Below are 24,434 nucleotides of genomic sequence, written 5' to 3' on the forward strand. Positions count from 1 at the left end.
CCTTTAAACTTCTTTTAGGTGAGGGTCGTTTACTCGTTTACTCCACGGTTCATATTGCCAGCATTTGGTGCACCTAAATTCTATCCACTAATTAAATCATCACTTTCAAGCATGTTCTCTAAAAGTGATAGACCAAACATACAGCAAATAGTTTTTTGTTTTACAATATTGTAGGACATGGTGTACTGAAAGCAATATCGTAAAGCAGAAAACATGTACTACCAACAAATTGAAAAGGAGACGTTTTTTTTTCTGTAGAGTCTAAGCAAAGGCTAAAGGGAAAGAATGAGGATTTGGACAGGCAAAAGGAGCAGGTGGCCAGTGAACAGGGACGGTACGTAGTGCTTGCCGTTTGGTGAGGTTTGGTGTTTCTGAAACAGGCAATGCAAGTAGATAGAGCAGCCGACGCTACTGAAAATCGGCTGAAAAAACAAATAGAAAAGGCTCTCAAATTCGTAAATACAACTAGCTTTTCTTTGTTTCTTCATAATAAGTTGATTTCAGGCCGTTATCTGAACTGCTTCTGAATTTCTGACAGGCCTTGGTTCAGAAATTTACAAGCATGCATCTCGGATCAAATTCAAAGGGGTTCGGAGATTAAAACTCCGAACCCCCTGACCTCTACAAAGATAATTCAGCCTTTGGTTTAGACTTCAGATCAAGCCCGTGGGAAACCATGGCCGTGATGATAATAAGAAGTGTCTAATCAGATCAAGCCCTAGGGGAAAATATTCGGGGTAAACATCTGTTGTTTCTGAGATCTTTGGACAGATGACAGCGGGAATTGCATGCATCTCTTCTTGCCACCAGATCGAGTGCAACGGGTTCCGAACCTACCTCGCTCGGGAGCAGACTGAAAGGAAAATACACTACCTTCGGAGACTACAACTCCGACCCCCCTTGACCTCGGTTCAGAACAAAACAGAATTGGTAATTCAGCTTCATGCGCTTCTGAAGAAGTGCAGCTGAATTACTGGAAGATTATAATTGAGGTTGCCTTTATCTTGCTAGCCGGAATCAAGCGGAAAGAAAATATATCCAACTTATTTTTTCTTCGTAATAAGTTGATTTCAGACCATTACCTGAAAACGCTTATGAATTTCGTAAATAAAGGCCGGTTCAGAAATTTATCTGAAACTGAATTACCATTTTGGCCGTTATCTCTTTTTGGCGACGAGACCAAATGCAAAGGGGCTCGGAGATTAAAACTCCAAACCTCCATGACCTCTGTTAAGAAGCACAAAGATAATTCAGGCTTTGGTTCAGACTTCAGATAAGTTGTTTCTGAAATGTTAATATAGTAGACACCATGGCCTCATGCATTTCTAACAGGCTTTGGTTCAGATGATTTGTTTCTGATTATCTAAAAAAGGAAGGTTTGTTTCTGAAATTTTTGGTCATTGACAGCGGTAATCGCATGCATCTCTTCTTGGCAACCAGATCAAGTTCAAGTGAGTCGGGGATTAAATTAAATTGCCGTCTCATGGGGGTTGGAGATTATAACTCCGAACCCCCTGACCTCGCTTGGAGAGAGACGGAAGCAAAATACACTACCTTTGAGGGTTTGGAGACTAAAACTCCGACCCCCCTTACCTCGGTTAATAAGAAAGCCAAAATGGGAATTCAGCTTCATGCACCTCTGAAGAAGTGCAGCTGGATTATAAATGGAAGATTATTCTTTAGTTTGCCTGTATCTTGGTCACCAAATACATACAGCTTTTTTTCCTCTTCGTAATAAGTTGATTTCAGGCAATTATCTGAAAAAATGCTTCTGAATTTCTGTCGTACTTAAGTAGGTTACATGTTGCTTCTGAAATGTGCCATCAGATCAAGCATTCAATCCCAAGGAAAAAAACATTCAGACATGATCTGCAGCCTGCAGGTGCATCCTCTCCTTTTATTAATATCAGGATCAGGCTCCACCCCAAAACGTGCAGATTTAGCAACGTTGATGAACGAACATCTCTCACCAGATCACCCAGACTGTGCAGGTCAAAAGCACTTGAAAAAACACACACACATGTACTACACTGCAAGATGCTTGCCGACTAGTAGCTATAGCTAACAGCCACACTTTGAGACCTGCAGAAACAGCAGAAGCAGTTAGGTAGCACGGCCCGGCCGGAGAGACACACATGACCGCCGGTGAGGGTGAGTGCATGCGGGCGTTACGCTGTCACTCGCCACCGGCCGTACGTAGGGTAGGGACGAAATGGCAAAAATTGTCTTGGTTTATTCATTCTCCTTTTGACAATGGAGTGCTCGAGGTCCAGATCGAGCTGATCTTATCTCATCTTTCCAAGAATCGGGTGGTGTCACCTGCTACACCACCAAACACAAGGATTTCACCACTGTTAGACACCACCTAACCACGAGTGATTTTATCATCTTTGAGAAGAGGCAACATACAGACTCGATGTACTTCTTTTCATTACAAATTTTACTGCCATTAAAAAGATACGTGTATAACATTTTCTAATATAAAGTTTGATATATCATAATACCCTAAGGCATCGAGAGGTATCAAAATTGTACCCTATCTCGGTGGACGATTTTGTCTTGCTTCATTTTGGATGCATGAGATTTTCACGATTTCATTGGGAGATTTTTTACCTTTTTTTTGCGAGGAAGAATTTTACACTGTTATTACGAAATTTTCATACGTTCTAGAACAGGATCCATTGCCTTTGGATGGATCTAGTACGGTCACGTACTCACCACGATGGAACAGTCTGAACTGCAACAGGTAGATCCGTATATCAGCATCAGCTCACTACTGTAGCTAATACTTCGTAGCATCGTACAGTGCCATTCAAAATTCAGATAGCCGAACCACCGGTTCAGACAGCAACCGCACCCAACAATCCAATTCTTTCTTTCTCGTGCAATTTTGGTCGTCCCAAAATGCTTCGATCCAGCAATGGTTCTCGGTAAACGCAGCGTCAACATCCTGTTTAAAGTGACTACTAATTTGTACGAGTTGCTACTGATAATCCTGCACCCTGCAAGTGTTTTTAGAGGGAGAAAATATGATGTCTTTGCAGACTTAATTACTACTAGTAGTAGTAGCAATTAAGCATCGATCTGCCTGCAGCACCAGCAGTGTAGTAGCAACCTCTCTTTTTCTTCTTTTATTGGTGGCGATCAAATCGGTGGTTTGGATTGGACGCGACGATAAGAGACGCGCACCAAACGGATTAGTAGTAAAAAAGCAACCAACGCAATTATGCTTGTGTTGCAATCAAAGCAAATAATCCTAGCTGGAATACCAGTTAGTTGATGTGCTGAATTAAATAATGGAGCAGCAGATTCGTTAATGATCTGAAACTTTTTGCACTGATGTGATGCATCTGAAATTCAGAAAACATGAAACTTTTTCTTTAACCCGAAAGGCTGAGAAACATGAAACTTAACTGCTACCTTTTCTTGTGAACACAAAGTATATTCATGCAATTATAAATTCATTTCATTCTCACATTAACTTTATTCTTTTATGTTTTGCTGCATAAATCAGGGTTAACAAAACTGTCACTCGTTTTTTTTTTAATCTTCAACCTGACATTTTATTACCGAGTTGGATCAGTTGTATCACAATCCACTAGAAGTTGAAAACTGTCGCTCGGTTTTCATGAAACCGTTGATGGTCAGTTTGTAAAAACTAAACAGTTTTAGCAGGTTTTGAACTTTTGATATGGATTTAACCATAAGATGCTGGTTTTTATCGACTAATTGCTCTGTCTTGGGTAAACCGGTGAGAGCTATTTTCACTTAAAACGGGAAGGTAAACCCTAACACCAATCACCTTGAGTAGGACTAGAAGCACTCCCTCCGTACTTAAAAAAATCTAACCTATTATAGAATAAGACATAATCTAGATTTGTTCCAATCTTATACTAGGTTGATTTTTTTAGAGAGTAATTATGAAATATCCCTCCATCCGAAAAAAATCTACTACTCCATCCGTCCCAAAATATAGCAATCTAGGATGGGATGAGACACATCGTCATGTCCAGATTCGTTGTTCTAGGATGTGTCTTATCCTGCCTCATGTCTAGATTCGTTGTTCTAGCATGTGTCTCATCCTGTCTTATGTCCAGATTTGTTGTTCTAGGATGTGTCTCGTCCCGCCTCATGCTGCCTCATGCTCAGATTCGTTGTTTTAGGATATGTCTCATCTCATTTTAGATTGTTATATTTTAAGACGGATGGACCAGTGACTCAATATTAGTGGCCATGCATCTTAAGGAGAGAGTAAGTGCTCCTACTACTCTTTCTCAATGCTTGCAGGAAATCTGTCTTTCAGGACAGGTAGGTTGGTGCCGAGTCGTGTCCTGTCCCAAGCTGAAAAGGAGTACTCCTACAACTACATGCCTGCACGGTAGGAGACGACGACTCGACGAGATACGCACACAGGCACGCAGTACTGTAGTAGTATAGGCACTGGTACCAGGCTAATATCAGCAAGAGAACAAAAGTCACACGAGATGCCTGTCGGTAGCCGTAGCGGGTAGTTTAAAACTTTTAATACTGCAAGAATCAAAAGTCAACCTACGAGTACTAGTACGATCTTTGTGTTGTCCACCGCTCTCATCTTCCAAGAAAGCTTTGCCTTTATCAACTCTTCTCCATGCATAATTAATTCAGTTCCATCTAGCAACATGCCAGTACAAAATGCAGGTGTTTGTTGATCCTGCCATTCATAGACCAAGTCTGATGATTGTTTATGCATAGATCAATCATACTATATAGTAGGCTCGTTAGATCAATCTTATACGGTTAGCAACTTTATAGCAGCAAAATCAAACCAAGTTTTGTTTAAAACAGGTTCTGTTGCTTCTGGGTTCAAAATAAGTTATGAGCTGGCCTAATCTTTTTCAGTCACTGTGTACCTCGTGCCCCCAGTGTCGGTGCTTACCAGTGTTGGGCACTTGGCTTTTTTGAGAAAAGCCACATGTTCTTTTTTTTTTCTATTTTATGTTCTTTTTTTTCTCTTTTATGAAAATACGATGACATGGACGATGACATGTACAAGGCATTTTCGTCTTTTCGACAAGGAAGAAAGAGAAAAAACAAGAAGAAGGGAGAAAAAAATAAAAAGATTCCATGTCATCATCCACATGGCGTGTCACATAGGTAAGACCATGGTCAAACGCGGCTTTGGACCGGGATGATACAATAAACCAAGTTTAAGGACCTCAATGTGTGCTTTGCAAGTTCGTGGATCTAAGTGAAACCTCCTGACAAGTTTAAGAACTGCCGGTGCATTTTACTCAAAAAAAGAATGTGCAGCAAAATCAACAGCATGTGATTAGCTTCCATTAACTCGGAAAGGCCACATAATATTCTCCATGCGACTGCAAGAATATTGTCGCCTCGATATTCATGTCCAACAAAATCAACAGCCATGTGATTAGTACAGTATGAGCATGTGGCTTTTCAACGAGCTCAGCATTTTCCATGATATTTCCATCTAGTGCTCCTTGTATATTTATGATTCAATCGTAATCTTCAGAATGTTTGGACCTATATGATGTTAAGACTGACTGACTCTCCTCCAGAAGGTCAGAAACTCCCCAGGTGATCTGATATACTCACAACTTGGACGTGGCATTCAGCAAAATTCTCTTCAGAGTTCAGACATAGGGATCAGTGCTCCAAACTCAAATATCAGAAACTGTTCTTTTGCTCAAGGAAAGAACAGCTTGGAGTAGAGCAGCTCATTCCATGTGTCCTGGAGACCTGGGAGGCACCAATGCGTGCAATCCGCGTAGCTCTTCGGGTTCGCGATCTGCTCCGGGGTTAGCGGGTTCCACTGCTTCTTGTATATCTGAGTGTGAGCATCTTTGCGGTACTCGGAAAGCTGGGTGATGTTGACGATCCCCACAGGGACCTTAGATGTGCTGAACACTTCTCCAATGACGCGCATCAAGCCCTTGCTAGTTCCTGGACCCCAGTATGACAAATCTCTGATCGGAGTAGTTTGGTTGTAGCAATTTCCATCCGAATCATCACCCCAATCTTTGCTCCTGAGGGCAAAAGATAGAAATACAACTCAAAACTTTGATATATAATCAGATACCTGTGCGGTTTCAGCATAGGATGATTCCAGTCTGGTGTAACTTGACAACTTAACTGTATAATCATGTTTTGTGTACGTGCATATGATGTTTTACCTGGTATGAGTGGGTGACATTGTGATGAAAAAGACCCTTGAATTTCTGGGGTTCATGTTGTTCTCCACCCACTTCACGACCGCATTCAGTACCATCCCATAGGCTTCCTCTGTTTCCATTTCTACAATATCCTTACTCTTATCTTCAAAAGAACCTTGCCTGGAAGTAATGTGTTCAGAATTAACATTAGTATCTGATCAACTCCAGCTTAAATAAGTAATCTTGTGGTCTAGACAATCTACAACTTCTGCATTTCATGAATTCAATAATCATGCACCTCTGAATTTAAATAAATCAATTAGCAATGCAATGCTGGTCTGGAAAAAAGCAATGCAATGTTCAACAAAATATGATCTTCTCTGCTGAAAATTTCCACATCCTCTCAAATTTTATCTATCCAAAGACAGTGCATTTGAAGTGTAGGAGAACAAGAAATATGAGAAATGTTCTGAACCATACCACATATAATGATATAAATGGAAGGATAAATGAATATTAATGTGCTCTTCAAATATAATGTAAGCTTTAGCCTTCATGTGAGTAATAACTTGTAACAATAGAAGATACTTACAGAATTTTCATCTTTTGTCCAGTCATCCACCAAAGGTAGCTGTTGAATACCAAGATGTCAGCTCCCTTCCAAAACCTGGCATGCTTTTCAAGGGCTGTCCCCCTTACAATTCTATCCGCAATACGGTGAACAACAGCATCATCAGAATTTGATTCAGCTAGAAAGGGAGCCCAGTAGAACTCAATGGTGGCATTATAGTTCTAGCAAAAAGAGAAAAACCAAAAGCATATTCAGTGTGAATGAGACTATTCAGCAAGCTATTAGGATGGAAAACTCATTATATAATTAAAAAATAGATGTAAAATATTTCTAAATTTGGATCCTGTTGCTCTCTTTGTGTCTGCTCTAGCAATGTTTTGAGAAACATTTTTAAATTTCGCAGTAGGTTCAGTAATCATGAACACATTTTAAGTTACAATTTGTCCTGTAAGCTTCCATTAGAAAAAGAAAACCATAAAACAAAACAAACAAGGGATACCTTTGCTCTGAAAACCGTAAGCGAGTCAAAAGTTTCCATGGACTTTGAGCTCTCAGGGATGGACCGGTGTAGGAGGCACACCAATGACACATACTGTCCACGGTTCAGAGAATCTCCAACAAACATCATGCGCTTCCCCCGCAGCATCTCCAACATAAGAGTTGCATTAAAGCTGCAATGCATGCCATTATTAGGCATTAGAATGGGATAAGCAGAACCAACTGAAGAGCTTGATCAACAATTTAGCATTTCGGTTGTGGTTCAACTGCCGCTTTCATGTACAGCACTAAACTGCTACCATGTTGAGATTCGTTTAACTATTTAAGAGCACCTGATATTCTTTCATAAATATTTTTTTCAACATTATTTAAGAGCTGTCTAGCGAGTTCAGTGCCACATAGTATCTGTCCAGGCCCAGATGGTGACCCAAGACCTGGGCCAGCTGCCAGCCCATTGCATTTTGTGCTGGGCCATGTCAATTACATGGTGGAAAAAAAGCACATTAAAGTGGGCTTTGAATCCCAGGCCTTGGGCCATGGCCCGTAGTATGACCCACATATGAGCCAAAATTTTTTGAGGAGCTGTGCACAAGGAAAAAATTACAAACAAGTTGGTAAGTTCAGGCAGGCAGTTGGGGGAAAGAATCCATCTACATGCATATCTGGATGCTCATGCACCATGGCATATATTTAAAGCGCACTACAATTTGTGCTTAGAACTTAGAAGAATAGGGCATTTGTTTTGTTTAAATTTGAAAACTTGTAGCAACCTCAAGGTACATTAAATGGACAAAATGGTGCATGAACATCCAGTCCTCCATATGTGTACAGACTATAGATGCGCCAAAACTGCATGAATTATCAAATGCACATTTAAATTGAACCAAATGATAGTCTAAGGCAAAGATTAGGATGAGGCCAGACAGCAACAGTACACCAACCGGCCCCCCCTCATCATCAGAACTATCGCTGAATCAAGACCAGATCCGCAGAAAGAGAAGTATAATAAAGGAACCCCCCCAAACCTTGCAAGATGGAGATGGGTCCATGCCTCCATGCCATTGCATTAACATTAAGCCAATGCAGAGCACACGCAAAGGAGTTCCCTTGCCATGGCCGGCCGGCCCTCATCCTCCTCTCCCTCAAACCCCCATGCTCTCCCATGTGACACCTGCTCCCTCAATGTCACACAGCTGCGACAAACTGGAGCCCTCATGTGATTATGCAAATGCAGCGAGATGCCCACGTGAGTTTGGCACTTTCACTTGTTTCACCGTGACCCAGTGAGTATGGTTGAACCAGTCAGCAGCCACGGCTGGCTGCCAGCGGCGAACGGCTGCACGGTGCACGGTGCTCCGTCGGCCGGGCCGGCCATGGCTGTACCGGTTCAACGAGGCTGGCCTGTTCTACAGTAGACGCCATGTTAGGCAAGGCCCGCCATTGCAGCCAAGAAGAGCAGCAAGAATCATCAATGCGCATTGCTACGCGGCTACACCAGGTTGCTGCCGCGCGTCGAGCCGTGGCGCCCTCGCCGCACGAACACGTCTCGCTGTCTCGCACCAAGCCCACCGCCCACCGCCCACCGCCACCCATGCCGTACCGCTCACCTCACCTCACCTACACCCACCCACCCGCCTGAGCCGACACCCGACAGCCCGAGACACGCGCCGCGCTACTCGGCCGCTCGCCCACGCAACGCGCGGTCAGGTCTCCCGGCAAAATCTCGCCGGAGTTTCTACCGTTTCGCGGCGATTCCGCCTGAACGGCTGAACCTGAAACCATGGCCAGGCAGGAGACCCACGTGACACGTCGATTTTTATTCAGGGATAATATTGAGTAGTAACTAATCTACTCAACATCAAATCTTTTTTTTGGAACATGCGTGCTCTCTTCGCTCGATCTAGTTGGTGCGCGTTCAACAACTCGATTTCTTTACCAAATGTTCTTCTTCTTCTTCTTCTTTTTACAGTTCTTTAATGCAAAAGATCGAACTAAATCAGGAGGGAATTTACTGCCATTGTTCGCGACGCCGACGCCGACGAGAAGGTGACCGGAGAAGGAAAGAAGGGGGGGGGGGGGGGGGGGGGTTACCTGGGGAGCGAGCAGCCGCGCGGCTGCCACCGCCAGTGCTGGTACGCCGTGTCGGGGCGGCCGTGCGCCTGGCACGTCAGCTGCGGCTGGATGTAGGGGCACTCCTCCTCCTCGTACCACGGCCGCGCCGCCTCGTCGTACACCCACTCCCCCACCCCGACGTCGCACCCCGCCGCCGCCGCCGCCCCCACCGCGAACGGCGGCACCACATCGCCGCCACCGGACTGGGCAAAGAACCCGAGTTATCAGCACGCATTGGCAGATAGAGGATTGATACACTGATACAGAGGGAGCTAGCTAGCGAAGCTTACGCTGCTGCCGCCGCCATGGTGGTGGCTCGGGGCGCGGGGGCGGGCGATCTGGCGGCGGTGGGGAGGAGGGCGGGTGAGGAAGGGTTGGTGGAGCGTGGAGGAGAAGTCCTTGAAGTAGAGGACGGAGACGAAGGTGATGAAGGCGAGCGTGAGCGCGTACGACGTCAGGAAGGGGCTCCTCGTCCTTCCTCCTCCATGCCCCGCCATGCCGCCGTGCTGCGGCTTCATCATCTCCTCCCCGCCGCCGCCGCCCCGCGCATCGAGCTACCTCCTCTTGCTCTGATCTGATGATCTCGGTGAGGATCTGATGGGATCTGGAGCAATGGGAGAAGGAGAAGATGGATGTGTTCTTGGCTCTGCAGTCTGCACTGAGAGGAGAGGAGGAGAGGCTTTTGGTGATGGGGCCTCCCCCTTTCTTGCACTTTGGTGGAGTAGGCTTGAAAATGGTTGAATGGCGTGGCCGACTACTGGTTACTGGTAGTGGGTAGAGAAGTGCAGAAGTGGGTGGCTCCAGCTGAAAACCTCAAAGTAGTAGTAGATGAGAGAATTGGAACAATTAACAAATACTCCTCCTCTACTTTTTTTTTTCGGTTAGAGGAAACAAATTGGATATTTATTAATTGTATTATAATGATTTGATAATGAACTGGAGTAATTGGATGGTCATTTATTGTATTGTAATCATCTGATAATAACAGCTGTCACTATGAAGAGAAAACCACCAAGTTAAAATAACCCTCTACCTTTTCAGTTAACAAATTGGTTGTTCATTAATTGTATTATAATTATCTGATAATAACAGCTCTCTCTGTCAAGAGAAAATCACCAAGCTAAAATAACACTCTACCTTTTTGTTAACAACTTAACAAATTGGATGTCATTAATTGTATTGTAGTTACCTCCTAACAACAGTTGTATCTGTGAAGAGAAAATCACCAAGATGAAATACTCCTATACCTTTTTTCAGTTAACAAACTGGATGGTCATTAATAGTATTATAATTATCTGATAAGAACACTCCTACCTCTTAAGTTAGGAAATTGGAATCTCTCTAATTGTATTATAATCATCTGATAGTAACAGCTGACTCGAATTGAAAACCACCAAGTTAAGGTAACTGCTAGCAAGAGGTAATCTTGATATCATTTGCTACTTGCAACTAGTAGTACAAAAATACTCGAGATTCATTTTTTTTGTACGGAAGTGGTTTTGTCTGAACAATGGTCGTTTTCAGAGGTTGCTAAACACCTGTTTAATAGTACTAGTACTTCTACTTGTGTAGCCAAGCAACATCATCCTGCCCTCCTTGGCACGGAGAGCTTCCCTTCCACGTGTTCTGGGTAGCTAGGGCCACATCAGACGAAAAACAATATCCTGAATTTGCTGGTCCATTGCTCTGGACCATTTGGTTGGTCCTTTCAGTTTATGAGAACGATTCTTTGCAAAGTTGCAAGAAGATTGATGGTGATTAATGAAGTATAGCACTAGTGATTGGAACAATATTAATTTCAGAAACATTGCTGCTTTTATGTCCCCAACGCCCCAACTACTATCGGTTGCAGTATCTTCATACTCCAAAATAGTTGTGGTGGGGTAGTGAGCAATAACATTTTTCATAATTCAGATCAGAAAGCCTAGCGTTTTATCAAAATAGCTGTGTTTCTTGAACACAAGTTCGTCAGTTCTCACAATCTCACTTGCATGTGAAAATTCAGACAATCTTTTCCTTTCTGCTTGTGCAGAATGCATGGAGGCTAATTTCATTTGACTACTGACGACCTAAATTTGATGGATATGTCTGAACTTTTTTGGCTGATGAATCATTTGCTGAGTTCTAATCATTCAGGCAGATGCCTCTTTCAGTCTTGTAGTTGCTGACACGCCTCACTCAACAGCGTCGTAGCTTAGCCACTGCATGTCTGTTAGTACTAATAATAATTTGTTTTCTAACACCAAATGGCACATTGGCACCACATGATTGGTCAGAAAACGAAGTTGAAATTCCCCAAACCTGATGCCTACTTGTTCCAAAAATATTCAGACACTCCCGGGCTCTGGCGGAGGGACGACCAATGTCAACGCGCTGCGCTAATCACGCGCGGTCAGACGTTGACTACCATGAAAATGCCACGCCAGCTGACACGTCACCCACAGGCAAGTAGGCCCACTGGACTTTATCAGTGGGCCGAGATATGGGCCTTCGTCGACCGACAGAGAGATAGTGGGCCAAGAAAAAGTAAGTAGCCAGAGTTATGGGCTTAATGGAATTATGGGCCGTGTAGGCGATGAGGCCCACTAGAGCCCAAAAAAGCCCAAGAGGAAGGCCCCGTGTCCCCGTCTCGTCTTCCCCTTCCTTCCTCTCGTTCCCCTTCGCTTTGCCCTCGTGCGACCCAACCAATCAGGCGGCGCTAATCCTCGCCGCCGCCGCCGCCGCCGCCGCCTGCCATGGCCGCCCGCCGCGGCCCGCACGTAATCAAGCTGCACGACTCCGCCCCGGCGCTGCTCGGCCGCGCGCCGATGCCGCCGCCGCCTGGCGCCCGAGACGAGCTCCCGCCGCCGTCGGCCGTACTGGTCCACCACCCGCGAGGGGGGCTCGCGCCCCACCCCGCCGTCGCGGCGCTCGAGGACCGGCTCGCCGTCCGCGACCGCGACATCCAGGAGCTCCTCGTCGACAACCAGCGGTTCGCGGCCACCCACGTCGCGCTCCAGCAGCAGCTCATCGCGGCCCAGCACGAGCTCCGGGCGGTGTCCATCGCCGCCACGAGGGCGCGTGCCGAGCGCGAGGATGAGGTCCGCGCCCTTGCGGAGCAGGCCGCGCGCATAGAGGCCGAGGCTCGGGCCGCCGTCGCCGCGCGCGCGGAGGTCGACCAGGTCCACGCGGACGTTCAGGTGCTCGCCGGCGCGCGCACTGAACTCGTGGACCGGTTGCAGGACCTCCGCGGGCAGCTCGCGCGCTTCCAGGCCGAGGCGGGTAAGACTGAGTCCGTCCGTGCCCAGGTTGAAACCATGCGCCGGGAGATCCAGAAGGGCAGGTATTCTGTTGGTTTATCTCAACCCCCAGTTTTAATGCTACCATTTCAACACTAAATGTCTGCTTGGATTATTCGTGATTTCGTGTTTACATTTTGTGAATGCACATGAGTGTTCCATCTCATGCATTAAGGAAGAAATTGTGCACTTCATAGCTTAACTTTAGGCCTGATGAGGATAATGTTTCACAGAGTTGGCGTGAGCCCGTGACTTGAGCACATTGCTTAAGCGAGTTGTGTTCTTTGTTAGTCAATCGAGCTGCTTAGAGCTTCTACATTTTAGCAAGTCAGTTTGTGTTTAGTTAGAGTAGGTTGATGATGCCTCAGAATTTCACTTAGACATGTAGCCTGTTTAGATGCTAGTATATTTGATCAATCTGGTTTTCCAGAACCTTTCGATTTCTGCTTGCTTATGTTTGTATGAGTCCAAACCTGTGGCCTATACATGATCACAGTACTGTGTTTCTTTGTCCAGCAAATTGCTAGCTCTATATGGCACTGTTGTCGTTTTAAGCATAATTGAAGTGTATTAGATAGGATGTCCAGGGTGAGTTGTTGAACATGCTTTGCTCATGATTTAGCTGGAGACTAGGAATCACTTCTATTTCGCATGTTATCAGCAGTAGTTATTTTCACAAAAAATATTCACATATACCTGACTAAGTCCAGATAGTCTAGGCCTAGGAATAGGATTCTTGCTAAGGGTGTTAATTCTGATAAGCCTAGTTTCCATGGATATGCCACTGCATCGGCGCTTCCACTCACAATTCTTAACTCTTAGTCACAACACTTTCAAGTTCGAAATTACTAAAATGAGCTTTGCTCATCATAAGGCATAAATTATAATATTGTATGCTGGCAGATGATTCTTTGATGATTGGAGTGGTAATGTACTGCCCTTGAAAGATGAAGGTGGTGAGAACTACCTATTGCTTTCAAGCACTCCCAGCTAGTGTTCTAAAAAGTGGTCGTGCAGCCGCTTAAATATGGATGGCCATATCCCATCCATGCATGACCATGAACCAAACACACCCTAAGTGTACAAGGTTGCCAAACCTTTCTGAGTATTGTAACCGCTTCGTTTTCAAGGCTTATGATGTTAAGTGGGCAGCACATGCGGATATGCAACCCATTTACCGCATACAAGGCCGATTAAGGATGTATTTGGTTGGAGGGAATAGAGTGTATAGGATGCGATAGTACATGATACAACTCAGTTATTTGCTTAGAGGTATGGAAACGTACAACAGTTTGTCTGGTTACTTGTATGATATGGGATGGTATCGTACGGGAATTCGTTTGGTAGGATGAATGAATTTGATTTGGTAATACAAATTAACCCCATACAGTAATGAGCTCCATCTTTTGCCTTTCAGCTTATTAGCCGTTGCCAAAATTTGAATTTTAAAACTTAATTTGAGAGTTTATTTTGAGGTTTTTTCATCGTAGTTTATTTTTCAGCATTGGTTTTAAATCGCTAAGGACACACATATAAAAGTTTTACCCACAAAATTATTTTTGATTGCTGATAAGCCATTATGGCTTATAATCAGCATATGCCAAACGATGGGACTGATTATTTCCTTTTCATCTATCTTGTCATTGCATTTTTTTTCCTTTTTTTTCTTAAGCTTCAGAGATCAGCTATTAATGATGTGTTGGGTTTTCACTTTTGATTAGTCCAGATGTCTGCCTCCTCCTCCTAGGCAATGCAGCTAGTCCACCAGCGAATGTTTGGGTGAACACTGTCCCGTACGGCATTATTTTTGATTTTTTGTCGAACAAGACCATCCAGGATTTTGAGATAATATTCTCTAAAGTTGGATCCTACCATCCCAGACGGATTGATTTGGTTAATCCAACCAAACACTGCGATCAGCCGAATCCTTGATTGATCCTATCCATCTTGACCTTCACGTATCAAATGGCCCATGTACTTTTGTATGACTTTCATCCTATAAACCTATGTTCATTGTTCACACAGAAAGATGGGTTAGATGGTAATATTGTATTGTATTAGTGTATAAAAATGCATATGTATGTTCAATATATGTGTGTGTATATACTTCACATTTTAGATTAAAAAAACCCTTAAAACCGCTTACAAGGTCGCTTTCCGCTTAAGCACTACAAGTTGTAGTGACCGCACCACACCGCTTACCGCTTTTAGAACCTTTCTCCCAGCTGATGCAGAATTCTGGTGTAGGGTTGTTGGATCATTTAGGACGTGTCTTGAGCCCCAATTCTGGTACTACCTTTTCACACATTCACAAAGCTCACCAGTCAGCAAGCTTTCTCTGAGATATTTTATGTCATTTGAACAATGCCAATGCATTCTGATGGTTCTCAAATAAATACACCGGAAGTTCTGAGTTTAAGAAAAGAAAAAGAAAACCCTCTAGTCTAGATAATTTCCCAAATGGCCTCGGTTAGGGGATTTCCAGGTAAGGATCATAGTGTGTAGCTGAGGCTGGTGGGATGGGAGGGAGGGAGTCCTGCTCTCAAGCTTGTGGAGAAGCCATGATGGCTGGCACACCAGCCGTGTGGGGCACACCCTTTGCTGTGCGCCTACCACTGTAGGTGTGGACCCACATGACGCAAATATAGATATATCATATTAATCAGCGACTACATCTGCACATGTGCAAATAAGGCAGTACTTTACCAAAAGATCCCAATTAACACATACAGGTCTATATAAATCCACCCACAAATTATCCTAATTGACTGGCATAGAATGCGCCATCACCACCACCAACTCCTTTTTAAGCAGTACAGGTCCAGATCTATGGATAAGCTATTTTCTCTAAGGATCTTTTAAATTTTGGCAGGGCTGCGGTTGAATTTGAAAAGAAGGCACATGCTGATAACCTTGAACAAAGTAAAGCAATGGAGAAAAATATGATTGCTGTAGCCAGTGAGATTGAGAAGCTAAGAGGAGATCTTGCAAATGCTGAAAAGCGGGCCACTGCTGTCACCGCAACAGCACCTGTAGCTAATCCTGGTATTGCACTGGATCTCAGGAGTCTATTGTCACTTCCCTTTTCTGTGTAATCGGGGTGGGTAGCCTTAAATTATTATATTCCCAGTTTTTTGCATAGCCTTTTTTAATAGATTACAATTACTGAACCCAATGGCAAATGTGAAAGTTTCGTTCATAAAATTGCTAGTTAGGGAGACATCATGGGATTGCAGCATTTGCTTTTAGTAGTCAATTAGTCAATTTGCAGTTGATGCCCTCCATTCTGAAATATAGGTACTTAGTTACTTGTGGGAATCTATACCCAGTCCAATTAGACAATTTCCTGCCATGGCTAACAAAGCTCCTTTCAACCATATAGAAACCTGTAAAGGCATTGGTATTTGGTAAGAGTGTTAACTTGCAAGGGTGACTGGTTGGGAGAGGTTTAGAAGCATAGCATAAAAGCCACTATCCATGTCTCTTAGCTTCTTTCAATAGGTAGGCTTGAACTTCTCAAAAAGTTGTATGGAGATATTTGGCTGGACACTATTGAATTGTCACTCTGAATTGCATTGATTTGATTGTATCATTATTTTGAATTGGTCCTTTCATATCCTATTTCAGGGTTCCCTACAACGTATGGCAATTCTGAGGCAACATATCCAGCACCTGCAGCATATGGTAACTCTGAGACAACATATGCACCAACGTATGGTAATACTGAGGCAGCATATGCATCAACATATGGAAGTTCTGAGGCAGCATATGCAGCAGCATATGGAAATTCTGATGCTTATAGCACTAATCAGGTTGGTTACATTCCCTTATCATTGTTCTCTTGTTTCATTTCTGGTGTCAAGTATATCTTTTTGCTTTCATTGTTATGCATGTCAAAGGATACACACTCAAGGACTGAAATCCATTATTACTTGAACAGATGTATTTTAGTTAGTAGTTTGAATATTTGCTCCTCTTTTTATTTCACTGTTGGTCTTGAAATGATTCGTTGTGCCATGTATTGTTTCTGAAGTTTTCCACCCCTCCATAAGGAATTCAACGAAATATGTCTTTTTAGTGAAGGAAAACATGGATGGTAGCCCATTGTATTCTATAACCTATAGGTGTAACTCTTTTACATCTTCCCCTGTCAACGTCAACAGCATTAGGTATTTACAAGCTAAATTTTGTGGTCTATGCTATAGGTTAATTAGTATGGGTACCACTTGCTCTAAACTGTAAAGTGTAAACATATGCTCTGTTCTATTAGGGACTAATAGTTCCTGGTGAGGGAAAACCATTAAAGCTTCTCTCCCTTAATTGTTGGATCATGGGTGTATTTTGAATTTGGTTTCTGTTCCAGGCTTGAAAATACCAAATTATGCTCCAACTTCCTAGTGCCTCTATATATTATTAGTGATTGCTGTGTCTTCTTTATCACAGGCTCATACCCGCACCGATGGCAATCCTCATTACATGGCTCCACCTGTTCATTATGCGCAGTATGACAGCCAGCACACCAATGTGCAAAGATGAATGATGAGTCAGGGTAGCTTTGACCTTGGGTGTAATCCTGGCATTTGTCAATGTAGTTGCAGGGTTCACCAAATTTAAGGTTATCTGCAGGAATTCATTCCATGGAAGTGATGGATACACTGTTTTTCCCCTATCTTTTCATTAACCAGTTCCGGAATGCTCGAGCCAGTTGCCTGAAGTCAAAATCTTTCTGCAAATTGTCGATGTATCACCCTGATGAACCATGGATTAGTGAGACCGCAGCTCAGTCTTTTTAGTCAGGGATTGTGATTATTCGCAAATGTAGTGCTGCAGCATTTTCCTTTGTAAATATATAGTGGATAATGGTCCAATGGTAACAAGCCGTTCTCATGCATGATGCGTTACATTTTGTTTGCCTATGAAATATGCAAACCTGTTCATGCTCTGAAGTCTGAACAAGAGTAGTTGCCTATCTATTTGATTAGATGGTTTACTGATTACTGGAATTCTGCCAATTCAAAAGCTTATCAACTGGAGTAGTGTTTTTGCACGAACGTTGTAAATTATTTGTCGCAATAAAAGGGCAGATGATTATCAGGGAAATGATATCTGGCTCAAAATAAATAAATAAACAACCAATAACACCATGACCGGCCCAGTGGCCCGCCCAATAGACTAGGCCCCTTCTTCGATGGCCCATTACCACCTCCTTGCTTGTCAGCCCATGAGGCTGAAAGCTAGCCCAACCAACGACCGTCACGAACTCCAACTCTGAGTCAGAGTCAGAGAGCGGGGAAGCAGAGCGAAGGGGAAGGACTCCGCTCCCTCGGTTTAGTACCACCTCGCGGAGTCGAGGAGGTGCGGGTGGGAGAGATGGGTATAAGTAGAGAGCCCCGTGCAACGTTGCTCCATACTTACCTGGACGGGGTCAACGGGCGATCAAGAAGGCTCGTGGCCTAGGCCAATGGCCCACATTGCACTTGGTGGGCGCGTTGGCTTACCATCTCCCCAAGTGGGAGAGTGGACGTCATAATTTGTGGTAGAGGGGGTACGCGTCCGCGCGGCCCCTGCCAAGTTTCAAAATTAAATTTTGGTACTTTGCTAGCGTTGGCTTGCAATTGGAAAATTATGTAGTCAAGTCCCTGCTAAAATTGATATTGTCGCTTCTTGAACTCTTAATAGGAAGTAGTAATAAATTTCTGAAACTTTACTCAATTTTCTGACTGAAAAATTGTGTGGTGTTTAGATTAAGTTTTCAAAAAAAATATGTGGTGGTTTTTGTCCTTCTAACAATTATTAGTAAGTCCAACAAAAATAAACGTTCAAAAGTGAATTTAAATGTGTCCTTCCTATAAACATTCTAGTCCTCCAAATACATTTTAGTGTCCAAAGCTAAATTTAAATTTCTGTCCTCCTTAAAGTATTTATGTCCAAACCTATAATTAAAATTTTGTCCTACTTAAGCCCTCCATAATTATTTTATTGTGCGATGCTGTGCTGTTTTTCAAATCAGGGGACTCTTGGGGACTCTTAAGGTTTTCTAAAAATCAGGAGAGGCTTAGGGCCCATTTGAATCGTAGGGTAGAAAAAACGGAGGAATAGGAAAAACACAGGATTCTGACAGGAATTGAAGTGAAGTGTAAAACAAAGGATTGCAAAACACAGAAAAAACACAAGAATGATCGTTTGATTGGAGCGCAGGAAAAACGCAGGAATTAGATGAGAGAGATAGACTCAAAGGAAATTTTCCAAGAGGTTGGAGCTCTTGCTAAATTTCCTCCAAAATCCACATGCAATATGCCAATCCATAGGAATTTCATAAGATTTGGAAAGCTTCAATCCTTTGAATCAAAAGGCCAAATAGAAAAATTTCCTATAAGATTTAAATCCTATGAAATTTCTAAATAAATCCTTTGACTCAAATGGGCCCTTAGATTTCGTTGGTCGGTTTGAGCCGTTTCAAATCTGGCCGTCCAGCGCGACGCTGCCCGCCTCGCCATCGACCTCCACGTGGCGGGGTGACGTGTCACTCCGACCCTTTATCAAAAGTCGCCATCCGATATTTCCGATGTACTATCAAAACTCGAATCGTCTCTTCCCACTTCGCACCCACACAAGTAAAGCTCCCAAAATCAAATTAAATTAAAGAGAAAAAAAAAAAGAAGAGAAGGGCAAATCGATTCGCCATGGCTGCTCCCCGCACGCCTCTCCCCCTCGTCCTCCTCCTTGTCTCCGCCGCGCTCCTCGCGGCGGCTCCCCTCTCGCCGGCGGCCGAGACCGGTGCCGCCGCGTTCGACGTCCGCCGCCACCTCTCCACCGTCACCAGGTACGCAGCTGCTTCGATCGCTGATCTGAGCATTTGTCATGTGGTGGTGGTGGGATTTTTGTTAGTTTTGGATGATACGGTGTTTGCATCCTTTTACTGAGTCTGGGACCGTGGAGCTAGGGTTTGGCGGGGATGGAAAAGGGTTTAATCCCTTTGTGATTTTGCAGGTACGATGTGGCGAGGGGATCCAATAGTGTGTCCTCCGCGCCGTCTATGTCGGATGAGTGCCGCGTGATCCACCTCAATCTCGTGGTAATTACCATTCCTGCATTTTTCATTTTGCTTTCGCCACACAGTTTTAGTAAATTCACCCATGTTAGTTCAGTGTTGTGTGAAGGAGATAGAGATTGCAGTAATAGCCATCATGAACGGTTCTAAGGGCTTAACTTAGTTTGCCAGAATTTCTCTGAACGATTAGCAGTCCAAAAACTAATTTAAATAGAACAATGTGCACTGCTGTATATGTTTAGTCTTTTCACTGTTGGTTACATTTCCTCTCCAAAATGCTGAAATGTACTTCAGCCATGATAAAAAAATGGCAGTTGATTTGGTGATTTTTGTTCTCCAGGCAAGACATGGGACTCGCGCACCTACCAAAAAGAGAATCAAAGAGCTGGATAGACTGGCGGTTCGGTTGAAGGCTCTTATCGATGAAGCAAAACAAGGGCCTGAAAGTGACTCCCTGAAAAAAATTCCTTCATGGATGAAAGGGTGGGAGTCACCCTGGAAAGGTAGGGTGAAAGGTGGTGAGCTGGTCAGTGAAGGGGAGGAAGAGCTATACAACCTTGCTATCAGAGTCAAGGAGAGGTTTCAAGGCCTATTTGATGAGGAATATCACCCTGATGTGTATTCAATAAGAGCAACTCAGGTCAGCTCAATGAGGTTTATTGCATTTGCTTAATAAATTATTATTTTTCAAAATACTAAGGAATCATGGGTTCATGGCTTTACAATCTTATCATCAGACAAAATACCACGAAATATGGAGCCTTAGTATAAGCCCAGTTTACTGTGAGTCAGATGTGGCTGGAACATAGTAACTTTTAATCCCAGCTTTGCTATGCGATTAATCATAGTTAAACAATTTTGTTTACTTTTACATCTACTCGCGCTACACTTTCTTTTGACAACTCCTCTGCTCTCTGCCGCCATTATCTGCTTTAGAACTTGGAACAAGAAAGCTGAAAACCAGTAAAACTAAAAGCCTCTCCTGCAGCTATTTTGTCTTCTTTATTGTGTACACTGAACTATCTTATTTAAATTAATTTTAATCATGATTTGTGGGGCCTCTTCTTGTATAATGCCTTAAATTGATGCTATACCCCAGTTTTCAGAAGCTCCCAACTTCACATGCGATGGCTTTGGGCTATAATACACACATTTTTTGCACACTTGAGCCAAAATGCCTACATTAGAGGGCTATTTTGGCTTGCTGTTTTTTATTTATTTTAGAAAGTAAACATAATATGGTTGATCTTCATAAGAGTGAATCCTACTGCCTGAAATGCACATATAGTTTCAACATGTAGCACAATTCTCTGTTGACTTTGTTTAATGATCTTAAGCTGATAAATGCTGTTAAAACTACTTCAGTGCAGTACGGTTAACTATTGCTCTCTGTTTGAGAATGCAGGTTCCTCGGGCATCAGCTAGTGCAGTAGCATTTGGTTTGGGTCTACTTTCTGGGAAAGGGAAGCTTGGACCTGTGAAAAACCGTGCCTTTTCTGTTCTGAGTGAGAGTCGTGCAAGTGATATTTGTCTGCGATTCTTTGATAGCTGTGAAACATACAAGGTACTATTGATGAACTATGGTAACACTGAGATAAAATAATAAACATATTTGGAGAAGAATAATGTGATCTTGTATCTCGACATATTTGTTCCCTTCTCTTTGGATGCAGACATTTTATATTTATATGACATGCAAATGTTGGATGGATATCTTAATTACCAATTTTGAACAGATCTGTTCAGCTAATCAAACATACTGCTACATGCACTTGTGTGATCACTCTGTACTCTATACTCTGTACTCTGTACTCTGTACATGCATTTGACGGGTTTTTCATGTACTGTTTTATGCATGGTGCATTCATACTTCTGCTTATGTCTGTTGGCTATTCTCTCTGGACTTCTTGTTTTGCCATGTGATTATCAATCTCTATTCAGTCAGTGATAGTAAAATGTTCTTTTTAGTTCGATATGCTGTATAAGATAACTTTCCTCTGTTCATACAACTGCTATTGAATTGTTACTTTGACAAAGGATTGTAACTACAATACTATTTTCAGGACTACAGGAAAAGAAAGGAGCCTGATGTTGAAAAGCAAAAGGAACCAATTTTAGAACACGTCACATCGGCATTAGTTAACCGTTATCATCTCAATTTTACACCAAAAGATGTTTCTTCCCTCTGGTTCCTTTGCAAGCAGGTAACAACTTGCCTGAGGACACTAGTGTTCGATTCAGTAATACCTATGGATATTCAATAAGTTGAATTAATGGTTCATTTTGCAGGAAGCATCTTTAATGAATATAACCAATCAAGCTTGTCAACTTTTTAATGAAGCTGAGGTAGGTTGCTTTTGGATTTCAGTTTTTCTCAATTATACCACTATTGATGACTATACTTAACTAGCTTGTGTCCAGTAATATGAAAATGTTATGAGCCTGACATGCTATGCCTCCTTAGCAGTTATCAGTTCAGTGATAAGATTACTCAGACAGACCTATTTCTCAACTGCACTATGTACTTTCTGTTCTCTGGTTGTTGTAGAACAGTAGTATTTACACTGGATAACATCTGGAAACTATATACACTGCACATGAATGCTTCTAGAGCATTAATCATCATAATACTTTTTAGCTCGTAGGTAGCTCGTAGGTTCTTTTTGGATAATTGTGTGCAAGTTACCAAAACATTAGTGTGCCTCGACTGATTTTGATTAATGACTAACACATTTGTTTGGTCAGGTTTATTTTCTAGAGTGGACAGATGATCTGGAGGGCTTTGTGCTAAAAGGTTATGGTGAGTCAATAAACTATCGGATGGGACTGCCATTGCTCAAGGACGTTGTCCAGTCAATGGAAGAAGCAATCGTTGCTAAAGAAGGTAGTGGTTCCTCCCAAGTTTAAGTTTATCAAATAAGTTCGTTGATACTACCGCCTCTGCCTTCCTACATTCTATGCCTTTGTCTTCAACTGATATTGAAATTCTTGTCGTATCAGATGATTATTTGCATGACGGTTTCCTTAGCGTGTGCTAAATGTTTAGTTAGAGCTTGCAAATTTGCAATGCCAAATTGTAAACAGTACTTGAGATATACAGCCTTATTACAGGTAACATTGAGGTGTAAAATCTAAAATCGACATTTTCAATTCTTGAAATTGTAGAACACCCTGATGGTACATATGAGAAGGCAAGGCTCCGATTTGCACATGCTGAAACTGTTGTCCCTTTCTCATGTCTTCTTGGTCTTTTTCTTGAAGGATCAGGTATCTTTCGTTATTGAGAAAATTCCATTCACACATAATCATTCTCCATGAATAATGTAGCATGTAACTAATTGCCCATTTCCTTGTCTTTCATATGTAGATTTTGCGAAGATACAACGGGAGGAATCATTGGACATACCTCCTGTGCCACCACAGGGAAGAAATTGGAAGGGCAGTGTTGTTGCACCTTTTGCTGGTAACAATATGTTGGCTTTATACCAGTGCCCAGGAAAAACTGATGGTGGTAAGATTTCTCGGGATCAGAAGAGCTCATACTTCGTGCAGGTTATACACAATGAAGCTCCAGTTTCAATGCCGGTAAGATTATAGCTTCTAATTTGTGGTTTATTTTTATGTGTTCTTCCCAATTTCTGGGGACTGGTCACTCGGACAACATCCTGCATTATTACACCCCTTTTATGCCCAAAATCGTTGGATTTGTTTGATGATATAAGATTACAAGTTCTGTAGTTCATGTTATGCCCAAAATGCTCTTGTGAGCCCTTTGCTTGAGCTTGAACCCTCATAATTTTGGGCTTTGATACTTTCTTAGTTCATGCCGTGGTAACAGAATAAATGGCTCAAGGAGAATTCACGTCTAATATCTTTTGGCATCGGACAGGCTTTATTAACTTTAAGGACTTTATCCAACAATTGTTCCTTTCCATTTTTAATGTAGTAATTTATATAACAACAAAAACAAACTGACATTATCGCATAGTAAGTGCCATTAACAAACACTTTCAAAAAGTTGTGTATAGGTTTTACATATAACTTGTTTTTGCCTGGCCGGCCAAAGAGTAGGTCGGCCAAATTTCATTAAGAAAGAGTATTTATAAGCATGCCGGCATAGTCATCTGAGTTTTTTTGTAAGCTAATTTATGAAGAACCTCCTAATCAGGCTTTTTTTTTTTCCTCCAGGGATGCGGGAACAAAGATTTCTGCCCATTTGAAGAGTTCAAGGTAAATAAAATTGCCTGGTGCTAATGTTCAGGCATCGTATTCAAGAAACAAACATGAATCCCCTTAGCAGTTACCTGCTGAGCATCTCTCGTTAACGCCAGTCTACATTTACAGGAGAAGATAGTTGAACCCCACCTGAAGCATGACTACGACGCCCTATGCAAGATAAGGCCGGTGGCAAGAGAGGAGCCTTCCTCCTTCAGTTCCAGGATGTCCAATTTCTTCCTAGGTTTGTTCTCGCAGAAAGGATACCGTGTTAGTGCTCAGGATGTGAAGTCGGAGCTGTAGGTTTATACTAGGCAGATGGTGCATCTTCTACCTTTCGCACTAAGCTGCTACTATCCATCTACCATGGATAACCAAGGGACTGACTCGTGGACTAACCTACGGTGTTTCTGTACTTGCAACCCTCAGTTTGATGAGCGAGTCCAATGTGTAACAACACGCTATCACTGGTGCCCCTCTTCTTTCAGATAGAAGACGTTTGTTGATCAATGTAATCTTTGTTTTAATCTGGACTTTCTCTAGTGCTCAACTGCTGA

General features: G+C 42.8%; 3 protein-coding genes and 1 non-coding gene across 4 annotated transcripts; 3 read left to right on the forward strand and 1 right to left on the reverse strand.

Annotated features, from left to right (window-relative positions):
* Positions 1–5,282: 5,282 nt before the first annotated feature.
* LOC127768482 (probable xylan O-acetyltransferase 10) lies at positions 5,283–10,118 on the reverse strand. The gene is made up of 6 exons (XM_052294071.1): positions 9,624–10,118; positions 9,313–9,536; positions 7,223–7,394; positions 6,745–6,944; positions 6,174–6,332; positions 5,283–6,026 (listed from the first exon to the last, which is right to left on the reverse strand). Exons 1-6 carry the CDS (start codon positions 9,852–9,854, stop codon positions 5,687–5,689), a joined length of 1,326 nt encoding a protein of 441 aa, XP_052150031.1. The 5' UTR covers positions 9,855–10,118; the 3' UTR covers positions 5,283–5,686.
* Positions 10,119–11,995: 1,877 nt separating this feature from the next.
* Positions 11,996–17,498, forward strand: LOC127768485 (protein FLX-like 1). Its single transcript, XM_052294074.1, has 4 exons — positions 11,996–12,655; positions 15,484–15,656; positions 16,239–16,423; positions 17,055–17,498. The coding sequence occupies exons 1-4, from the start codon at positions 12,069–12,071 to the stop codon at positions 17,145–17,147; spliced, it is 1,038 nt and encodes a 345-aa protein (XP_052150034.1). The 5' UTR covers positions 11,996–12,068; the 3' UTR covers positions 17,148–17,498.
* Positions 17,499–18,018: 520 nt separating this feature from the next.
* On the forward strand, positions 18,019–18,178 carry LOC127769177 (U1 spliceosomal RNA). The gene has a single exon (XR_008016742.1). It is a non-coding gene; the product is annotated as a U1 spliceosomal RNA (small nuclear RNA).
* A 1,025-nt stretch (positions 18,179–19,203) lies between these two features.
* On the forward strand, positions 19,204–24,406 carry LOC127768479 (uncharacterized). Its single transcript, XM_052294067.1, has 11 exons — positions 19,204–19,434; positions 19,602–19,686; positions 20,003–20,302; positions 21,068–21,226; positions 21,726–21,866; positions 21,952–22,008; positions 22,408–22,546; positions 22,828–22,929; positions 23,030–23,247; positions 23,851–23,892; positions 24,007–24,406. Exons 1-11 carry the CDS (start codon positions 19,295–19,297, stop codon positions 24,178–24,180), a joined length of 1,557 nt encoding a protein of 518 aa, XP_052150027.1. The 5' UTR covers positions 19,204–19,294; the 3' UTR covers positions 24,181–24,406.
* The last annotated feature ends 28 nt before the right edge of the window (positions 24,407–24,434 follow it).

The sequence above is a fragment of the Oryza glaberrima genome, chromosome 3, assembly GCF_000147395.1.
Source record: "Oryza glaberrima chromosome 3, OglaRS2, whole genome shotgun sequence".
Taxonomy (NCBI): Eukaryota; Viridiplantae; Streptophyta; class Magnoliopsida; order Poales; family Poaceae; genus Oryza; species Oryza glaberrima.